The sequence below is a fragment of the Pituophis catenifer genome, unplaced genomic scaffold (genome assembly GCF_029215685.1).
Source record: "Pituophis catenifer annectens isolate HBS135680 unplaced genomic scaffold, rPitCat1.0.hap2 SCAF_3, whole genome shotgun sequence".
Taxonomy (NCBI): domain Eukaryota; kingdom Metazoa; phylum Chordata; class Lepidosauria; order Squamata; family Colubridae; genus Pituophis; species Pituophis catenifer.
This window is the reverse complement of record NW_027256883.1, coordinates 115,164,614-115,181,660: the sequence shown is the minus strand read 5'-3', so window position 1 is coordinate 115,181,660 and position 17,047 is coordinate 115,164,614. Positions and strand designations below refer to the sequence as shown.

Here is a 17,047-nt window from a genome sequence, read left to right as displayed (position 1 = left end):
ATTTTACTAGGTATTGCTCAGCTTTCATCATTTCCCAGCCTGATTTCACAACCCCCCCCCCCCAAAAAAAAAAAGGGCTAGACATTTGGGGAAAAAATAAGCCACATTCATTATTGCAGGTCAATGCCTGTAATAAAGATTTGATTGAGCAATATTCGTTTTTCAAAAGCATCATTCTAGCACTCGTAAAACCCTGATTAATTCCATCGCGAGGTGTGAAATGTAAAGAGAGAATGCAAATGTCACTCACCACATTGGCAATAGCCATCCTTGCCCTGTGGAGCATATTTGAAGCGGTGTCAATCAGCCCCTCTGTGTTTTCTACCTGGGCTTGGGCTTGCTCAGCCAGGTTTTCTGTCTGCCTAACTGTATTCTGGATGTTCCTCAACCGACCAAGTTGACTTGAAAGGGTTCTGTTAATTTCCTGCAGACGATCCATCAACCCCTGGTCGACATCTGGAATGAGCAAGTAACAATGACTCACAGAAAGAAACTAGTAAATAGAAGTTTATTATCAAATGTTTTTATCACTAATTGATTTTATGAAATGAGAAAACAGAAAAGTGGCTTATAAATCCAAAGAATAAATACAACAATGAAAGGAAATTATGAATTTCCTTAAGATTTTGTTGGGATTTGCCAAAATCATGACCATAGAAAATATGAAATGCTGAGCATAGATTTTTACATAGGAACTTCACAAAGTCACCTTTCACCCTAAAACAATGTGGGTTTTGTACGTCTTCAGAGGAAAGAATTCTCCACTAGGATCAAACACAACACAACAGATAATTTCAATAAGAAATCTTCTACTGTTGTTTTTCAAATTATTTCTTCTGTAAAGTTTTTCACTTATCTCTAACACAAATTGTATTAAATGTATCTGCTAACATATATGATCTTTGCTATCTTTTTCTCTTCCGAATGACGTAGTATAGTTTTAAAATAACTGGAAGGAGAAATTTTAAGTTTTGTGGGCTTTAATAATATTCCAAGAAGCACCACTGATGTACATAAACAAAAAATTGAGAAGAAAACCCACTCAACTTTGTTCCTATTGCTCACAGAGTTTAGGACTGAAGTACACATTTAATCCTTTATTTCAAAGTACAGTGGATATTAGTATATATGTATGCATTTGATTCATCAGTTCCCACTTTCTCTGTGATGACAGAGACTTTCGAAATGCTCAAGATAAATCTCTTTTGTGACTGAATCTTTGGATCATAAAATTAAAAAATGGCCTTTAACCATAACCTACTAACCATATAGTAGGTTAGTTTAAATTTAATCCGATACAGTACTTTATAATATAATCATTAAAATGTAAAATACAGTTGCAACTATTAGTACTATCTCTAACATGAAGGCTTTTTCTTCAATATTACTATCAAAACTATATCTCTTCTCCCACAATGGAAGAATGTCTGATGATGATGATGAAATCTACAGAGATGGCTAAAATCTTCATTAGAGTAAAAAAAACAATATCTATATTTATGGCTGATAGGAAACACTTTATATTTTGCGTGAAACAGAAAAAAACAAGCAAAAGCAACCATGATTTGTGGTTTTGAGGCTCAGAAAATATTGGGCAACAGAAAAAACTGAGCAAATATATTGCTTTTGGTCTCTGCATTTTCCCTTTTCTTCTTTCTTCCTTTCTTCCTTTTAATTTTTATTAGTTCACGTTAAGTGTTTATATTTTTTGAAAAACTTTTATTTATAAACACATATACATATATTGGTATATGAACTGATTGCTTCTGAAATAAATTATAGACTGCCAAATGGTCTAACTCAATTAACTGATGACAGCCAGCTACCTTTGATACTTTGGGCATCTCGAAGTAAGTCCATGACTTCTCGTTCAGCTTCTTTCAGTCTATCTTCAAAAGCCTGGTCAGTTATGATGTCATCACCTGTTCCTATGTTAGCTATAAGATTTTCCAGATTGCGCAGCCTCCCCCGTTGCTCCTCAACCTGAACAAATGAGACACCAAGGAACAACAAATCAGTAAGACCACCACACATGTTTTGAAGGCTCCGGATAAAAAGGATGAAGAAAAAGATGCTGAAAATATGCAAAAGGCAGATTCCTGGAACTGTTAGAATTAAGACTGATGTAGTTTTTGTATTATTCCTGTTGCTGTTTTTGCTTTTAAGTATGTAACATTATATTTTTTTGCCAGTGTAACATTTTTGGGCTAAGCACAAATGTGTATCATATTAATTTTCCCCATTATTAAAATATGTAAGCTCTAAATTAGCAAAATTAGCTATAAAGTAGCAAATTTTGTAATCGGTATGACCTTATCTTTCACCAATCTGTAACATGCAGGACATTCTTGACAACCAGGCCAGGATCGATTGTAGAAGTAGTTTTCTTCACACTGGTCACAGCGGATTCCCACAAAGCCTTCTTTGCACTCACAATGGCCATCTTCTTTGCACTGAAGGGAGCGGGAACCTTCAGGGTTACAGTCACAAGCTGAGGAAACACAAGGCATTTAAATATTGAACAGGGAAGAGGCCAATGAGAAAAGAACAATCTGAAAAATCTTTAATCTTGGAATAGCTAGAAGACCGATGAATTAAACCTCTTTCAAATGTCAATGGATTGGCTACACAGTAGCCTTTAGCTACTAGGAAAATCAGACATTTCTTACTTTTACTTGTTAAATGAAGCCAGAAGTTGTACATACAATACAGGTAGTTCCAGCGGTGAAATCCACTTACCTTTGCTACAAGTTCGGGAACGGGAGTGCGAGGGAGCGCGCACGCATGCCTCTTCTGCACATGCGCAGATGGTAAAAAAAGGGACATAATGACGTCCCGGTGGGTGGGCAGAGCCTCCGCCGCCGGCACTACCGGTTCAGTGAACCGGATAGAATCGGGGGGATTTCACTGCTGGGTAGTCCTCAATTTACCACAGTTCATTTAGCGAATATTCAAAGTTACAACAGCACTGAAAAAGTGACTTATGACCATTTTTCACACGTACAACCATTACAGCTCCTCCATGGTCACATGATCAAAATTCAGATGTTTGGCAACTAACTCACAGTTATGATGGTTGCAGTGTCCTGGGGTCATGTGATTACCTTTTGCGAACTTCTGACAAGCAAAGTCAAGGGGGAAGCCAGATTCATTTAACAAACTAAGTAATTTAAGAACTGTAGTGATTCACTTAACAACTGTGGCCAGAAAAGTCGTAAAATGGGGCAAAATTCACTTAACAAATGTGTCACTTAGCAACAGAAATGTGGGGCTCAATTGTAGTCCTAAGTCTAGGACTATCTGTATATGGAAAGTTCCAGCGCTTCTGAAACACAAAGATTCTCCAATGCTGTTGTTTTGAAGACAGTGCGGCTTTCTGAAGCAACAATGATAGAAAGCAGTCTTTACTAATGACGCTTTGACGTGTGTTTTGACACTGATGGACACTTACTACAAATGGACAAACCTTTCTAAGGAAGAAAGCAAGAAATCATGCCTAAGGATTGATCCTGCTTGGTGTGGAAACCCATCTCTGTAAAGAGACTAGTAAAAAAAGCTGGTGTGCAAATCAATACTTTATATTGATCCAGACACCTGCCTTCATCCTAGATCTTCATGGAGGCAAAAGCTGGTGAAAAGGTTATATAAGTAGTCCTCGACTTATGACCACAATTGAGCCCATGAAGGGGAGGTTTATTATATCATGTGGCCCAAAACAGCATCTTTCATATGCTTTGGGACAGGAACTCCCAAAATTTCCACCCAGACTAGTTTGCTAGTTTGGACTTTGTAGCAGTTGCTGTCCCAAAACATCTGGTGGATGTACAGTTGAAGAAGACATGCCAAGAAAATAACAGCAGTGAGGGATCCTGTCTAGCCCTTATGGCTCATTTTTTATCCTGTCTGATTCACTATTCTATCATGAATATACACTTACCATGTATTATGTTACCATAAAAAAAAAAAAACAATGATGCAGCAAATGTATCTGTAAATACTCTGACTCAATGCGTCATACCTGTCCCACCTAGCCTCAGTTAGGGTGTGCCTCTCAGTGATTTCCAAATATATATATCTATAGTGACCATTCAAAACTACAAAAAGTGACTTATGACTGGTTTTCCCACTTAGCGACCATTGTGGCATTTCAGGGTCATGTGACCAGATTTTGGGCACTTGCCAACTGGCATGTATTTATGAAAGTTACGCTGTCAAGGGGTCATGTGACCCGCCATTTGTAGCCTTCCCAGCGAGATTCTGACAAGCAAAGCCAGTGGTGTGATTCATTTAACAACTGCAGTGGTCTGTTGAACAACCATGCCAAAAAGGTCATAAAATAGGGCAAAACTCATTTAACAACTGTTCTTTGTTGAGCAAAGGAAATGTTGGACTCAATTGTGGTCGTAAGTCAAGGACTACCGGTATAATGTGACAAAAGTATATGTTTGCTGAACATTTCTATTGTTTAAGGTAAGTTCACGTTCAAAGTTGTATTTGCTATTGCTGAAATTTGTGTTAGTGGTCCATATGCCAGCTCCACTTGCAAACCAGGGTATGTGAATTAGAAACTAGACACAAAAGAATATGCTTCAATTAATTTTCCTCTTCCCGTTTTGCATTAAATGACACCAAGCTGTATCCCAATGACATTTCAAACTGCCATTACAGCTTGGCATCAATATGTTTTATGCTACAGAACAATGGCAATTCCTCAAAAGGAGAAGAAGGAAGTTGGCTAATTATTTTGAAGGTGACAGAAGAGAATGCACTTGGCATTCCCAAAGCCAACTCTACACGTCTTCCTTTGCAGGAAGCTAGTGTTATAAGTGCAGTGGATCACCATATCCAAATCTATTCATCCAAGACTAATTTTATTTTTTTTTTAAAAAAGTAAGGAAACGGGAGGATTAAAGAAATAGGAATGTATGTCCTAGATTTTACACTTTCCGTGTTCTCAATCTGAGTTAGTTGCTAAAGGCCACATTCCACAGCAACCACGTAGGAGTGTAAGAGCCAAAAACCAGGTCAGTTCTGGGACAAAATTCAGGGCAAGTGTTTATGACAAGGAGCAGCAGATGGTCTACCAGTATATGCAATCTGAATGCCCTAGAGACAGAAAGCAAAACTCATACAACTGCAAAAACATCCTTGCTGGACTTGAAACGAGAAAACATGCAAGAGGCAGACAAAGGGGGGGAGGAGAGGAGAATTAAACCTCTTGTGATATCCAAGTCTAAGGACACATTAGTAGCAATGAACAGAGTCTCCATACAGAGCAACAGAGATGGAAAACAAATGGATGAGGAAGGGTTGGGACAGGAAATACGTCTTCCCCACTCCCCTTACGTTTGCAGCCTTCAGGACCAAATCCAAAATGGTTGCCTTCACACCTCTCACAACGCTGGCCGGTAACGCCTGGCTGGCACTCGCATTGCCCGGTCTGAATGTCACAGTGGCCATTAGTGGAGCCCAGAGGATGGCAGTTACATCTAGGAGAGGAAGAGCATCTCAACATCAATGAACACAGGTAAGGAAACAAGAGTGTGTGTATTATGCTTGTCATGTTCTGAATTTAACTAAATAAAAAACATGTTGCCCAAAGGGACGTAAGTATGGGATGAAAGACAGGTGTCATTTGCCTATACAATTGGTCAAAAGGGAATGCAGCACTCACTGTAAATTAGAAAATACCCACTTTCTGTGAATTAAACCAGTTCAATAATGCAGTATTTGAGGACATTTAAATTTAATATTCAATCAAATGGTTTTAACACAAAGTGCCTATTATAAAATAAAATAAGAACAATATATAGGTAGTCCTCGCTCAATGACTTTTTGAAGTTACAACGGATTCCCCCCCCCAAAAAAAGCTATTTATGACCTGGTTCCGAAGTTCCAACAGCTGCATACACCCCAATGGTCAACAACTAACTGCATTTTTGCCTCACTGCAAAACCTCACCTTTATGGCCAGTTGCAGTATTCAGCGGTCACTTGACAATGATATGTCCAATAATATAACCAGTGTAAAAATGGATTGTAAAATCAGATCCTGTCATCATTGATTTATGATGTCATGAAGTCGAAGACTACTTGTATTTGAACTCTTAGTTATCTTCTAAGCCTTGGCAGAATTTTGAAAGCTTGTTTGGCAGGAAACTTGATGAATCTTCCTATCCTTCATTTTAGTCCAAGGTTTTTTGCTCCATATATAACCCCTCAGAAACATTATCTTCCTCTAAACATGAAAATTGACACAGATAATGGAACTTCCCAGTTATACAATAAAATCCGAGACTCCTTTTGGCTCTGGTCCTTTGCAAGCAGGACAGCCTGACCTCCGTAGTTGCAATGAATTTAAAGCAGATGAGGCACCCACACTACACACTGAATAAATGAGAAAGCCTGATGTTTGTTGCCATTTCCAAAGCCAGATACATGGGCTCCAGGGATGGTTAGATTAGATGCAGGCTTTGAAAAACATCAGGGAGTCAGGACAGATTGCCAGATCCTCACAGGCCTCCCTTTCTGAAGCCAGCATTTAAATATTGAAAAGAAGTAGCTTCAAAGAAGCTAGACTCTCAGATCAATTCCTCTGCCCCCGCTTTATTGTTGAAAGTTTCTTTGTCCTTAGAGAAGAGTTTGCTTTCTATTCTTTTCCTTTTAAATGATTTGCATTATCTAAAAGTAAAGTAAGGTAAAGGTGAAGACTCTTCAAGCAGAATCCAAATTCTGGGGACTACCAGCAGATGTCCATGCAGTTTTCTCAGGAAAGAGGTTTCCTACTGTGTTCTGGGATGTTTTTTCACCTCCTGGTCCATCCTACCCCCTTGCTATTCTCTCTGGCTTCCCATTCAAGTATTAACCACACTGAACCCTGCTTAGCTTTTAGAGAACATCAAAGTTGGCTAGGTGCTGCCATCTGCTGCAGACTAATGGGAAGATCCAACAACAAAAATAAATCAATAGTCAACAGCCACAGCAACTATCTCGTATGTTTGTACATTGTTCAGTTGAGAGTGCTACGCAGAGTAACAATGAGAAGATCTCTCCTTTATAGAGTTAGCAGCTAAAAACGCACCAGTGGCAGGAGAAGCAGAAGTAACTGGGGAAGAAAGTGCACACGTGTAATTTCATTGAGGCTTCATTTCAGGAAAGGCAGGACAATATCGGGGTTTTTTAGGAAGCATAAATGGTTACAGGGGAGACTGAGAGGCAACCTGCTGCAGATGGCTTTCTTGAAAAGCCAAGTTGTAAATTTTTAACAGCTGCTTTTAACAAAAGCTCCTCTACCCTTGGGAAACCTCTCTGATGATGTCCCATCCATCCAGGCCACTGGTATTCAATTCCTGCGTCAGGAAAAAAGAGCTCACCTTTCACAGCCACGCCCACTTTGCAGGTTGTAGAAACCTGGTTCGCAGGAGCTGCAGTCCCTCTCTGTGACATGTGAAAGGCATTCACACTGGCCTGTTACTTGATTGCAGCTTCTCTGTAAATTTGCCGTGCCGTAAGGATTACAATTGCAAGCTACAAGAATAAAAGCATAAAAGGCATCAGAATGGGTTTTCCAACCCGAAGTAATTCAGAGGGCATTTGCAGGAAGCCTAGGGGGCATGGTGACTCCCATTTTCACACTTTGAAAATAGTGCAAGAAGGCTATTAGGCAAAGGAAATGTAGAGGCTCCAATTTAGTATTTAGTCTCTTTGCTCATCAAATACGTGCCTACATATTGCAATGCATCTCAGTGGGATAGGCTAGAAAGAATACTTGGCACAATTTATAAACAAAGTGTTCTGCCAGGGATGGGGGTGGGGGAACCATTTCTTCTTGACCACATCACAAACAATCCATAAATACACAAGTTGGAAAACATAATCCCTCATTTGGATGGAACAGCTGAATCCTCCACTCTCTCCAGGTTCCACAAATTTCTGCAACCATTGATCGATGGACGGATGAGGACTTTAGACTACTTTGAGGGTGTAACTGAGACATCTTTCTAGCAGTCAATTTTTTGTGTGGGGCTACTTCAAATATTGAAAGATGCCTCAAAAGAAAAGTTAAGAGGACTGTACTCTATTTTACTAGATTTGCTCCTTTACATTAACATCAGACTCTAATACTAATTAGTTTAGAGGAAAGCTACCAAGATGGTGAGGAAACCAAGTTCTATAAGGAAGGGGAAAGGAGCTATCTTTCATTCAGCAGACTCAGATTCCACCAAAGCTTGTGTGCAAACTCCACAGATGTGCTAGACAATTTCTGTAAGCATAATTCTATGAGCGCAGCTTCTGAAGGAAGGTCTTTGCTTGCTCATAAGATACTGGTTCTAAGGCAAGAAAGCACATGTCAAATCTTCTATTACAGAGGCAGAAGAAACAAGTACTGGGAAGTATCTCCCAGCTGATCCCCTGGTCAATTTTTTTTGCGGGGTAGGGGAGAGCTTTCCTCCTGATGAAAGGGGCAGACTGATGTCCTAGAATTGGACTGTGACAAAAGCATTACTAACTGAGAAAAAAAAAAACACCACCTACCTTTGCACTTATCCTCTGGATTCTGAGCTAAGGGATTCCCAAAGAAGCCATCTTTGCATCGGTCACAGTAGAAACCAGCTGTGTTATAAATGCACTTCAAACATTCTCCTGTCAAGCGGTTGCAATTCCCAACTGCATTGGGATCAATGTTGTCACTGCAGTGGCAGAGGCGGCAGGGCCTGGCGGGGCCATTTTGGCCAAGAGGATCTCCAAAATAACCATCATCACACAGCTCACACCTTTTACCTGTAAGCCAGGAAACAGGTATATTAGAACATACAAAAAAATAAATAAATAAATACTGTAATCCATGCAAAAAACCCCCAAACCTTCCATTTTTCAGTCTCGACAGTGAAATGCTAACAGAGGTGTAGCCAATATGGGCATACAGAAAAGTACAGACTTCAAGGAATGCCGAGGCATACAGAAACATTACAGGTAGTCCTTGACTTACGACCACAATTGAATCCCAAATCTGTCTTGCTAAGCGAGACAGTTGTGAGTTTTGCCCCCATTTTATGACCTTTCTTGCCACAGTTGTTAACTGAATCACTGCAGCTGTTAAGGTAGTAACACGATTGTTAAGTGCATTTGGCTACCCCATTGATTTTGCTTGTCAGAAGGTCGCGAAAGGGGATCATATGACCTCAGAACACTGCAACCGTCATAAATATGAGCCAGTTGCTAAGCATCCAAATATAAATCATGTGACCATGGGGATGCTGCAATATTCGTAAGTGTGAAAAATGGTCATTTTCAGTGCCCTTATAACTTCAAACAATCACTGGATGAACTGTTGTAAGCCAAGGACTACCTGTAATTGAAAACCCAATAAATCAGCTTGCCCACTAAGAATACAGATCAGATGAGGACTCAGCATCCTTAAGAGGCATATATACTGTGTCAAAAAAGTGAAACAGAAGATGACAAGACCCTGACATCGATGTAATGTCATTTGGATTGGAAGACCTTCAAAGATCCTTCCAGCCTATGAGTCTATATTCTATGAATGACTAGAACTCTGAAGGAGCTTTCCAGAGACCTGCTTATTTGTTATTCAGATCTTTTTCTACAGGGACAGAAACACAATGTGGCTTACCCGTAATACACCACTTATAACAACAAAAAAGGAAGAAAAGAAAGAAGCTTTTCCAAAGCCAATGAAAGCACTTAGGAAATAAGGATTGCATTTTCCATTCATAAATCCAGTATTTTAACCAGATCCTTTGGAAATAATGCTCCAATTATTAAAACACCCACTGCAAAGCACTGAAAATGACCCTTGAGGCAGTCCAGACATAAAACTCTCCTCTGTAGTTTCATAGAATGACTACGTTGCAACCTCTTTTAACAAGACTTAACTTGGGCAGCCACTAGAAAAGTTGCCAAGTTTCTAGCAATAGCTATGGCTTGCAAAAATTAGTTGGCATTTTCCTTTCATTGTTAGTTGTTTCAAGTTTGATTTCCCTGTATTTTAAGTTTTGTATCTGTGTTTATTGGCGTGAAGATGGTGATGATGGTGGCAAAAAGAAATAGAAGGAAACACTGAGTAATAAAACAGCTACAAGTTTCTTTTAAAAACTGTTCTTACTGATAAAAGAGAAGGGAACATAACGGCAGACTGACATGCAATATGGACTTCAAGTGACATGCAGAAGTTGCATAGAACAACCAATAAATTCATTGCTTTTTGAAAATGGGACTGTACTTACTTTTACCAAGCTACAGCTGGTAACAAATCCCAGAGTTAAGAAGCAGAGCAAAAACAAAGAAAAGGCAAATAGTACATAAACCATCATCTGACAAGAAGTAACATTAGAGGAATGGAAAGATCAAAGGATAAATGGAAACCAGAGTTTAACAACACAGTGTAGTAATGTTTCAAAGGAACTTCCTTAAACAACCTTTCCCCAACCTGGGTGTTCTCCAAATGTGCAGAGCTTAACTTCTAGAATTTCTGAGCTAGCAGAACTTCCACTGACAATTTTGTTAGTTGAAATTCACACAGCTGAAAGGTGCCAAATTTGGGGAAATCTGGGATGTAAGAAACAAGACTTAACAGCAACTTTAAGAGGAAAAAAGCACAATTCATTTTATAATCTAAGAGGGAGGCAAAAATATTTGGGGAATAAGTAGATAAAAGAAGAACCTATTTATCATATATTTAGGAGGCTTTTTGCTCTACATCATAGAATATTTCTCCTAATGGCTTCCAAATATGAAATAGGTTACATGAATTTTTCCACTTTTTAAATAGGTTTTCTACAAGTGCATAGGGCTCCTATACAACATGGGATCATTTATAGACTGGGATGATCCACTTAAAATTTTGAAAAGTGTAAGCATGCACTAAGCTCTGGATGCCACATTTCTGTAAAACCCATAGCCTCTAGGCAGGTTATGGTAATGGTTATCTAGCAATCAATTGATAGGAGAGAAAATAAAGAGTTAGAAGCAAAAGACTGGAGAAATCAGGATCTCAGCCTGAAGCATGGCTGTTCAGACTGATAAGGAAAAAAAAATAAAGAACACTGAACACACCCTCAATAAATCCAGCATTCAGAAATGAACAGCAAAGTTGATTTTGTTTACTTTTACGACTCAGACAAGTTGGGTCATGGACAGACACTCTGTGCAACCATCTGAAAGCTGCCTCCTCTAAGAGTGACAATTTGCCAAGATTGGCCAATTTCTTTATTCCTTGGGGCAACTCTAACATTGTTCAGTCATAAAAAAGAAAAAGAGTGTGATTTCTTCCACCCGCTCTAATGGTGGATGGGTCCAAGCATTTTAAAAGGCTTTTTTTTTTATGCTTTCCTGGAAATTTGCCACACATGTTTCTGAAACAGCTTTTCCATTTTAATGGGCTGCAAGGTTGATTTCTCCACTGAATGGATAACCGGATCAATATATGAAATTCTACTGGGGAAATAAATCCTTTGAGGAAGGAAGGAAGGAAGGAAGGAAGGAAGGAAGGAAGGAAGGAAGGAAGGAAGGAAGGAAGGAAGGAAGGAAGGAAGGAAGGAAGGAGTTATAAATTGCTATCATGTGTAATTATTGAGCCGTGGTGGTGCAGTGGTTAGAATGCAGTAGTGCAGGATAATTCTGCTAGCTGCTAGCAGTTCAGCAGTTCGATTTTCACTGTCTCGAGGTTGATTCAGCCTTCCATCCTTCTGAGATCGGTAAACTGAGGATCCAGATTGTTGGGGGCAATATGCTGACTCTGTAAACTGCTTAGAGAGGGCTGAAAAGCATTGTGAAGCAGTATATAAGTCTAAGTGCTATTGCTATCATCCAGTAATTTGTAATAGGAGTGCCTAAATGAAGCTCCTACTTTATACTTTTGGTCCAGGCTCCAGGGCTGTCATAGAAATTGCATTTCCAGAATGACTGATCCAGAAATTGGCATTTCCATCCTTATTCAAATAATTCTCCTTTGCTTGTTTGTTACATAAAAATGAGATTCAATATAACTGAATTTATATTTGAAAAAGTCTATGTTTGCTGGAAAAAAACCCAGAACAAATTCAAGTCCATTCATTACTCCTCTACCCAGCAGTGCAACAGAGCTTGTCAAAGCTGTGTCTTCATAATGAGAATCCGACAAGAGCATACCTGTGGTTCCAGCTGGACAACTGGTACAGACCACTTCCTTGGTCTTGGGAACTACAGCACAGCTTGAACCCCCGGGACATGGACATGGCTGGCAATCTGAAGAGGTGCCTGTGGTGGCATCACCGTAATAACCATCACTGCACTTCTCACAGTGAGGACCTGCAGTGTTATCTCTGCAGTCACATGCTCCTGGGGGGTAAAGAGAGGAAAGCTTATCATCCAGAGGCTGAAACACTAGGGCAGCAGCTTTCTGACAGGAGATTCTCCTGATATGGCACAATATCCTGTTTTAGACATAGACAAGGGAAAAGAGTAGATAAAGCAATATGCTTTTATATATAAAAAGAATGGAATATGACATTTAAAAACTAAAATAAAGAATATTAGATTAGTAGGGCATTCATTCAAGGAGATAATCTAGGTCAATGTTTCTGAACCATAGCATCATGAATATGTGTGGACTTCAACTCCCAGAATTCCCCCACCAGTTGAAGTCCATTCATCTTTAAATTATCAAAGTTGAATAATACTGGTCTAGATAATCATCTCATTCAGGACATCAAAGTGCAAACAAAACCTAGCACTAACAATATCCCCATGATTCTCTTTACCAGATTCAGGGTTGCAGGTTTCACTGTGCTCATTGCAGAAACATGGCACGCAAGGACTATAAGGTCCGAGATTTGGAGTCTCCCTTCTGTAGCCCTGGGCACAGGTTTCACAGAACTGCCCCAAGTATCCTGCTGGACACATACAATTCTCCACCCAAGTTGCTGGTATTCCATGCCCAGGGTGAGCGCTCACAAGAGTAACATCATCCAAATACCCAGCACCTGAAGAAAAAAAACAAAGTCATCAAGATGAGTAAGATGTGTAGGAGATGTTAACAAATCTCCATAGCACAGTAAAGGAGCTCCACTGCTTCCAGGCAAGTCACACAAACTTACAAAGCTGGATTTGTTTAGAGTTTCCAACCATAGCCACATCAGTCATAAAAAGTTATTTTTTTCTCCTAGCTTTCGCATCAGCATTGTTTTCTGATTGGCTGATATGGAAGGAGAGAAAAGAGTTCCATGAACCAACATCTCAAGTGTCACCAATAACCTTGGCCTTCTGTTGCTATTCACAGCATTTTCTCCCATATTTTTAAATTGATATTTGGGAAGGGAGCAGGAAGTCTGTCTTGTGGGTTTCGACTTGACATAAATCCCCAATTGATTGTTATATCTCATTTCTATGAGATATACGATATATCTCATTTCTATGGCTCAAGAATCCAGGATTCCCAGTGATTTATCATCTTAACAACATAAACAGAGCATTTAAACATGCACATGCACACACACAATAAAATACAATTATAGAACAATATCCCTGTCATCATAATTTAAAGCATCACGTAAATTTATCCAGCATCAAGCAATACTCGCTTCCAAGACCCTGAGGAAATATTGTGCGTTCTTAATAATTTGGCTGCTTTGTCCTTTGTGTCAGAATTGGAAATGACTGGGGTTGCCTATCAAAATGTATCTTTTGCACTGATCAAAAAGTTGTATGGCACAATATAAAAAAAATCATTGGGGAATGATTTTGATAATGATAAATCATTAACAATCATTTCTGATTGTTAAAACATTGGATTTACAGGTCATGCTTACAGGTCTGCCAAGTGTGCCACTTTAATGTGCTGCTTCAACGTGTTAACCGGAGTAGTCTCTTGATTTAGAAAAAGGATTTGAGGAGATTCCCTTAGTTCCCATTCAACACAATGGTATACTTCCATCCAAGATATTTTGTGAGCTCATTAACGTTTGAGCAGTAACACCTAGGCAAAGGTTATTTTCTAACAAATGAACCATGTGTTATAATTACTTCTTGGTCTGAAACCAGGCTAAGGAAGATGGCCCTGGCTGTCTTTTTACTCACTGGATTAGCCTTTCCTTTGCCTTAATCATGGTTTTGCCTTAGATAGCAACAAAAGGAAATTATGACGCTGGCTCCCCACATAATCAATCAAGACTTATCAATGCGCATCAATAGTTTTAAATCAAAGATTTTGTAGGATTCTATTCTTATTTTTTTTAAAATAAAATTTTAATTATAATTAGAAAGAAAAGAGAGTTATTATAGTTAAGGCCATAGGGCACATTTTCTTTTACTGCAAGAAGTTGCCCATCTCACCTGAAGTGACTCTGGGTGATATACAATAAAAAACAAGGATTACAACATTTTGCCAAACCATAATCAAATTATTTATCTGATTCCTAATTTCTAAGCAAGGTGTTCAAGGAGTCAGTATTACTTTAAGACCAGGGCCTACTCATGATGTCAAGATACCACTGTGGGCAGATATCTTGCCTTTGTACAGTAAAGGCTGAGAAGCACACAGATGTGGCAACCAGCCAAACACTCTCCCTGTAAAAGCATGGGTGGGTAAGGAATGCAAGAAACTTATTTACACACACCATTCCTTCTGCATATATCCTCAGGGAAAAAAATCCTGGAACAACTCCCACCTTTGCAGATTGACAGATGGATTGGTATTTCAGAGCTGAATTAATGTTTCACTTTGAGGGAGTTCAGCCAAACCAGGCATTCTAGAGAAAAGAGCATTTCCTTCCCCCTTGTGCTGGGATTCCTCTTCAAAACTGGGCTTGCCCTATAACTGCTGCCTCAGAACAGCTTTAAGAACAGCTCTGCCTCACGTACACCACAACTTCTATGGTGCTGGCTGTTGACGTAAAGTTGTTTATATATTTGGGGTGGTAGTTCCAGCCACAACCCTAGGTGATCCTGCACGTTAACAATAGAAGAATGTAAATCCTATCAGGATCTCTGTATTTTTTCCCTTGAGTGAAGTCATTTCCTCCTTAGCTATGTGGACCCTTTTAATGCAACTATATGTGTACAGTATGTGCTATATTTTTGGCAACCTAGGTGGCAAGCTACTTCATTCAAATTGAAAACTTTCAGGGATGAGGCAGGATAGCATCGTAATGAAAAAAGTGAAGACTTCTAATATCCCAAATCTTCAATGGGGAGATATTACTATGACCAATTTTATGAAATAAGTAGAAGGATCGTAAAATGAAACAAGGAATGCTCTAAGATAGGGATGCACATTCTCCAAGTCTAATAACCCCTTTGGGCTTTGCGTGTTGAAAATCATACCATAAATGAGTGGGGCCACCATTTATGCAGTAAAATAGTTAACACTACAATTTTTTTTTTTAAAGAAAAGAAACAGGCATGGAACATAAAACAGACTAATCAAGATCCATCTTTCTGATTAAAGCAAAGACTTGTTTGAACGAAATGGTTTTTCCATACAACAAAACTTTGGAAGAAACACTACAAACATTCCAAGAATTCTGCAAGGTAGGTGCAACTGCAAAGAAAGGTATTTCTTAACATTCACTCAGTTTGATCATCAGCAATTGCCACCAACTTACTCCTCTCACTGTAGGTTCCACGAATCTTGATAGCTGTTAAGTTATGGAGCAGCTTTTGGAATTCAAAGGGAGTAAGAGAAGGCCTCCAGGGGTAATCTGTTGCTTCATGGAGCCTAAAGGGAAATAGCATTGAAACAGTTTTAAATGCCAAAGAATTAACCTGACTGGCAGACATGTTGCTTTTAAATAGGATTTGTCTTGATATTATTGGGTAGCAGCATCTCTCCCTTCTGCTAGCATTCAATAAAATACAAGTTCATATGCATTTGCCTTGTTTCTTCCGCTGCCCTTGGGCAAGTAAATAGGCACATTCACAACTTCCCAATTACTCCCTGCACTTGCACTTCAGACTAACCCAAATTAAAACTTAGGAAACAGCCACTGGTAGTTAGTCACCTGAACAGAGGATCCATCACCTACCCAGAAACATGGTCATAAACCACCCTACTGTAGCTATGGATATATTCTTGGTAAGGGCAGAGGTACTTTGCTCCACATCCTAACCCATCAACTAAAAACAGTTCCCTTCTCTGCTGGTGAGGAAACAGAGGGAAGGTACATTCAAGGCTGAACAAGACTTCTGCATGTACTGAGTATCACTTACTCCTCACCCGTTCCCTAGGACTAGGATCCTAAGACATTTTTAATGCAAGCCTAATCAACCACGCTTAACCTTTTGGAGAAGAAATTAAGAATGGGGACCATAACAGGGATGGCAGAGATGCAAAGTACGTAAGGCCACATCATAGACATAAGTAGCACCAGTATTTTCTAATTTTTTTCTTGTTGCAGGTTGGGGGGAATTAAAACTATATTTCTCACACATTATTTTTACTCAAAGGGACAGGAATTTCAATTTTTAGCAATTCTGTATGAAGGAAACTCTAAAACAAGCATGAAGTTTGAGGACTCACATAGCTCTGGGGCCTGGAGTTGTCTACTTCTGTTTTAATGGCTTGCTTTCAGTCTGCAAAACCTGCCTTGGGGACTATGCTTTCCAGCAAGCCCATCTAAAATCATTCCAATGTCCAGGACAGGATAGGACAGAAAATTGTGCACAGGGAAGAGACTAGCTAGAGAAAGCTGCTTGAATTTACTTTGAAACCAAGCTGGTTTGTTCATATTAAACTGCCTAGATGGGAGATCAGCTAAAAGCTGATAAAATGTGTGGTGAGGGGAGCAAGAATGAGCAAAATCAAGATAAAGGCTGCTTCTTACCTATCAATTTGCAACTGCTGCTTTCAACCATATCGCTCATTGAACTCCCCCACACATCTTACCTTACAGATTGGAAGCTTCAATCAACTTAAAAAGAAATGCTGAATTACTGAACTTAAGATTTTAATGGAATGTTCAGCTGGGAACTCAGCGATAGTTAAATGCTTAGAGCTACATGGCTTTAAAACCAGAAAAGGAATAACAAGTATTATTTCTCCTCTATTAAAG

General features: G+C 39.2%; 1 protein-coding gene across 1 annotated transcript in view; it reads right to left on the bottom strand.

Moving 5' to 3' along the window:
• LAMC1 (laminin subunit gamma 1) overlaps positions 1-17,047 on the bottom strand; it is a 130,368-nt gene that overhangs the window by 16,339 nt on the left and 96,982 nt on the right. The window contains exons 11-19 of the mRNA XM_070940950.1: positions 15,602-15,714; positions 12,761-12,982; positions 12,150-12,338; positions 8,535-8,780; positions 7,373-7,526; positions 5,347-5,489; positions 2,313-2,491; positions 1,827-1,983; positions 251-456 (exon numbers count right to left, since the gene is read on the bottom strand). Coding sequence (XP_070797051.1) covers positions 251-456; positions 1,827-1,983; positions 2,313-2,491; positions 5,347-5,489; positions 7,373-7,526; positions 8,535-8,780; positions 12,150-12,338; positions 12,761-12,982; positions 15,602-15,714 — 1,609 coding nt within the window. The remainder of the gene's footprint in view (positions 1-250; positions 457-1,826; positions 1,984-2,312; positions 2,492-5,346; positions 5,490-7,372; positions 7,527-8,534; positions 8,781-12,149; positions 12,339-12,760; positions 12,983-15,601; positions 15,715-17,047) is intronic.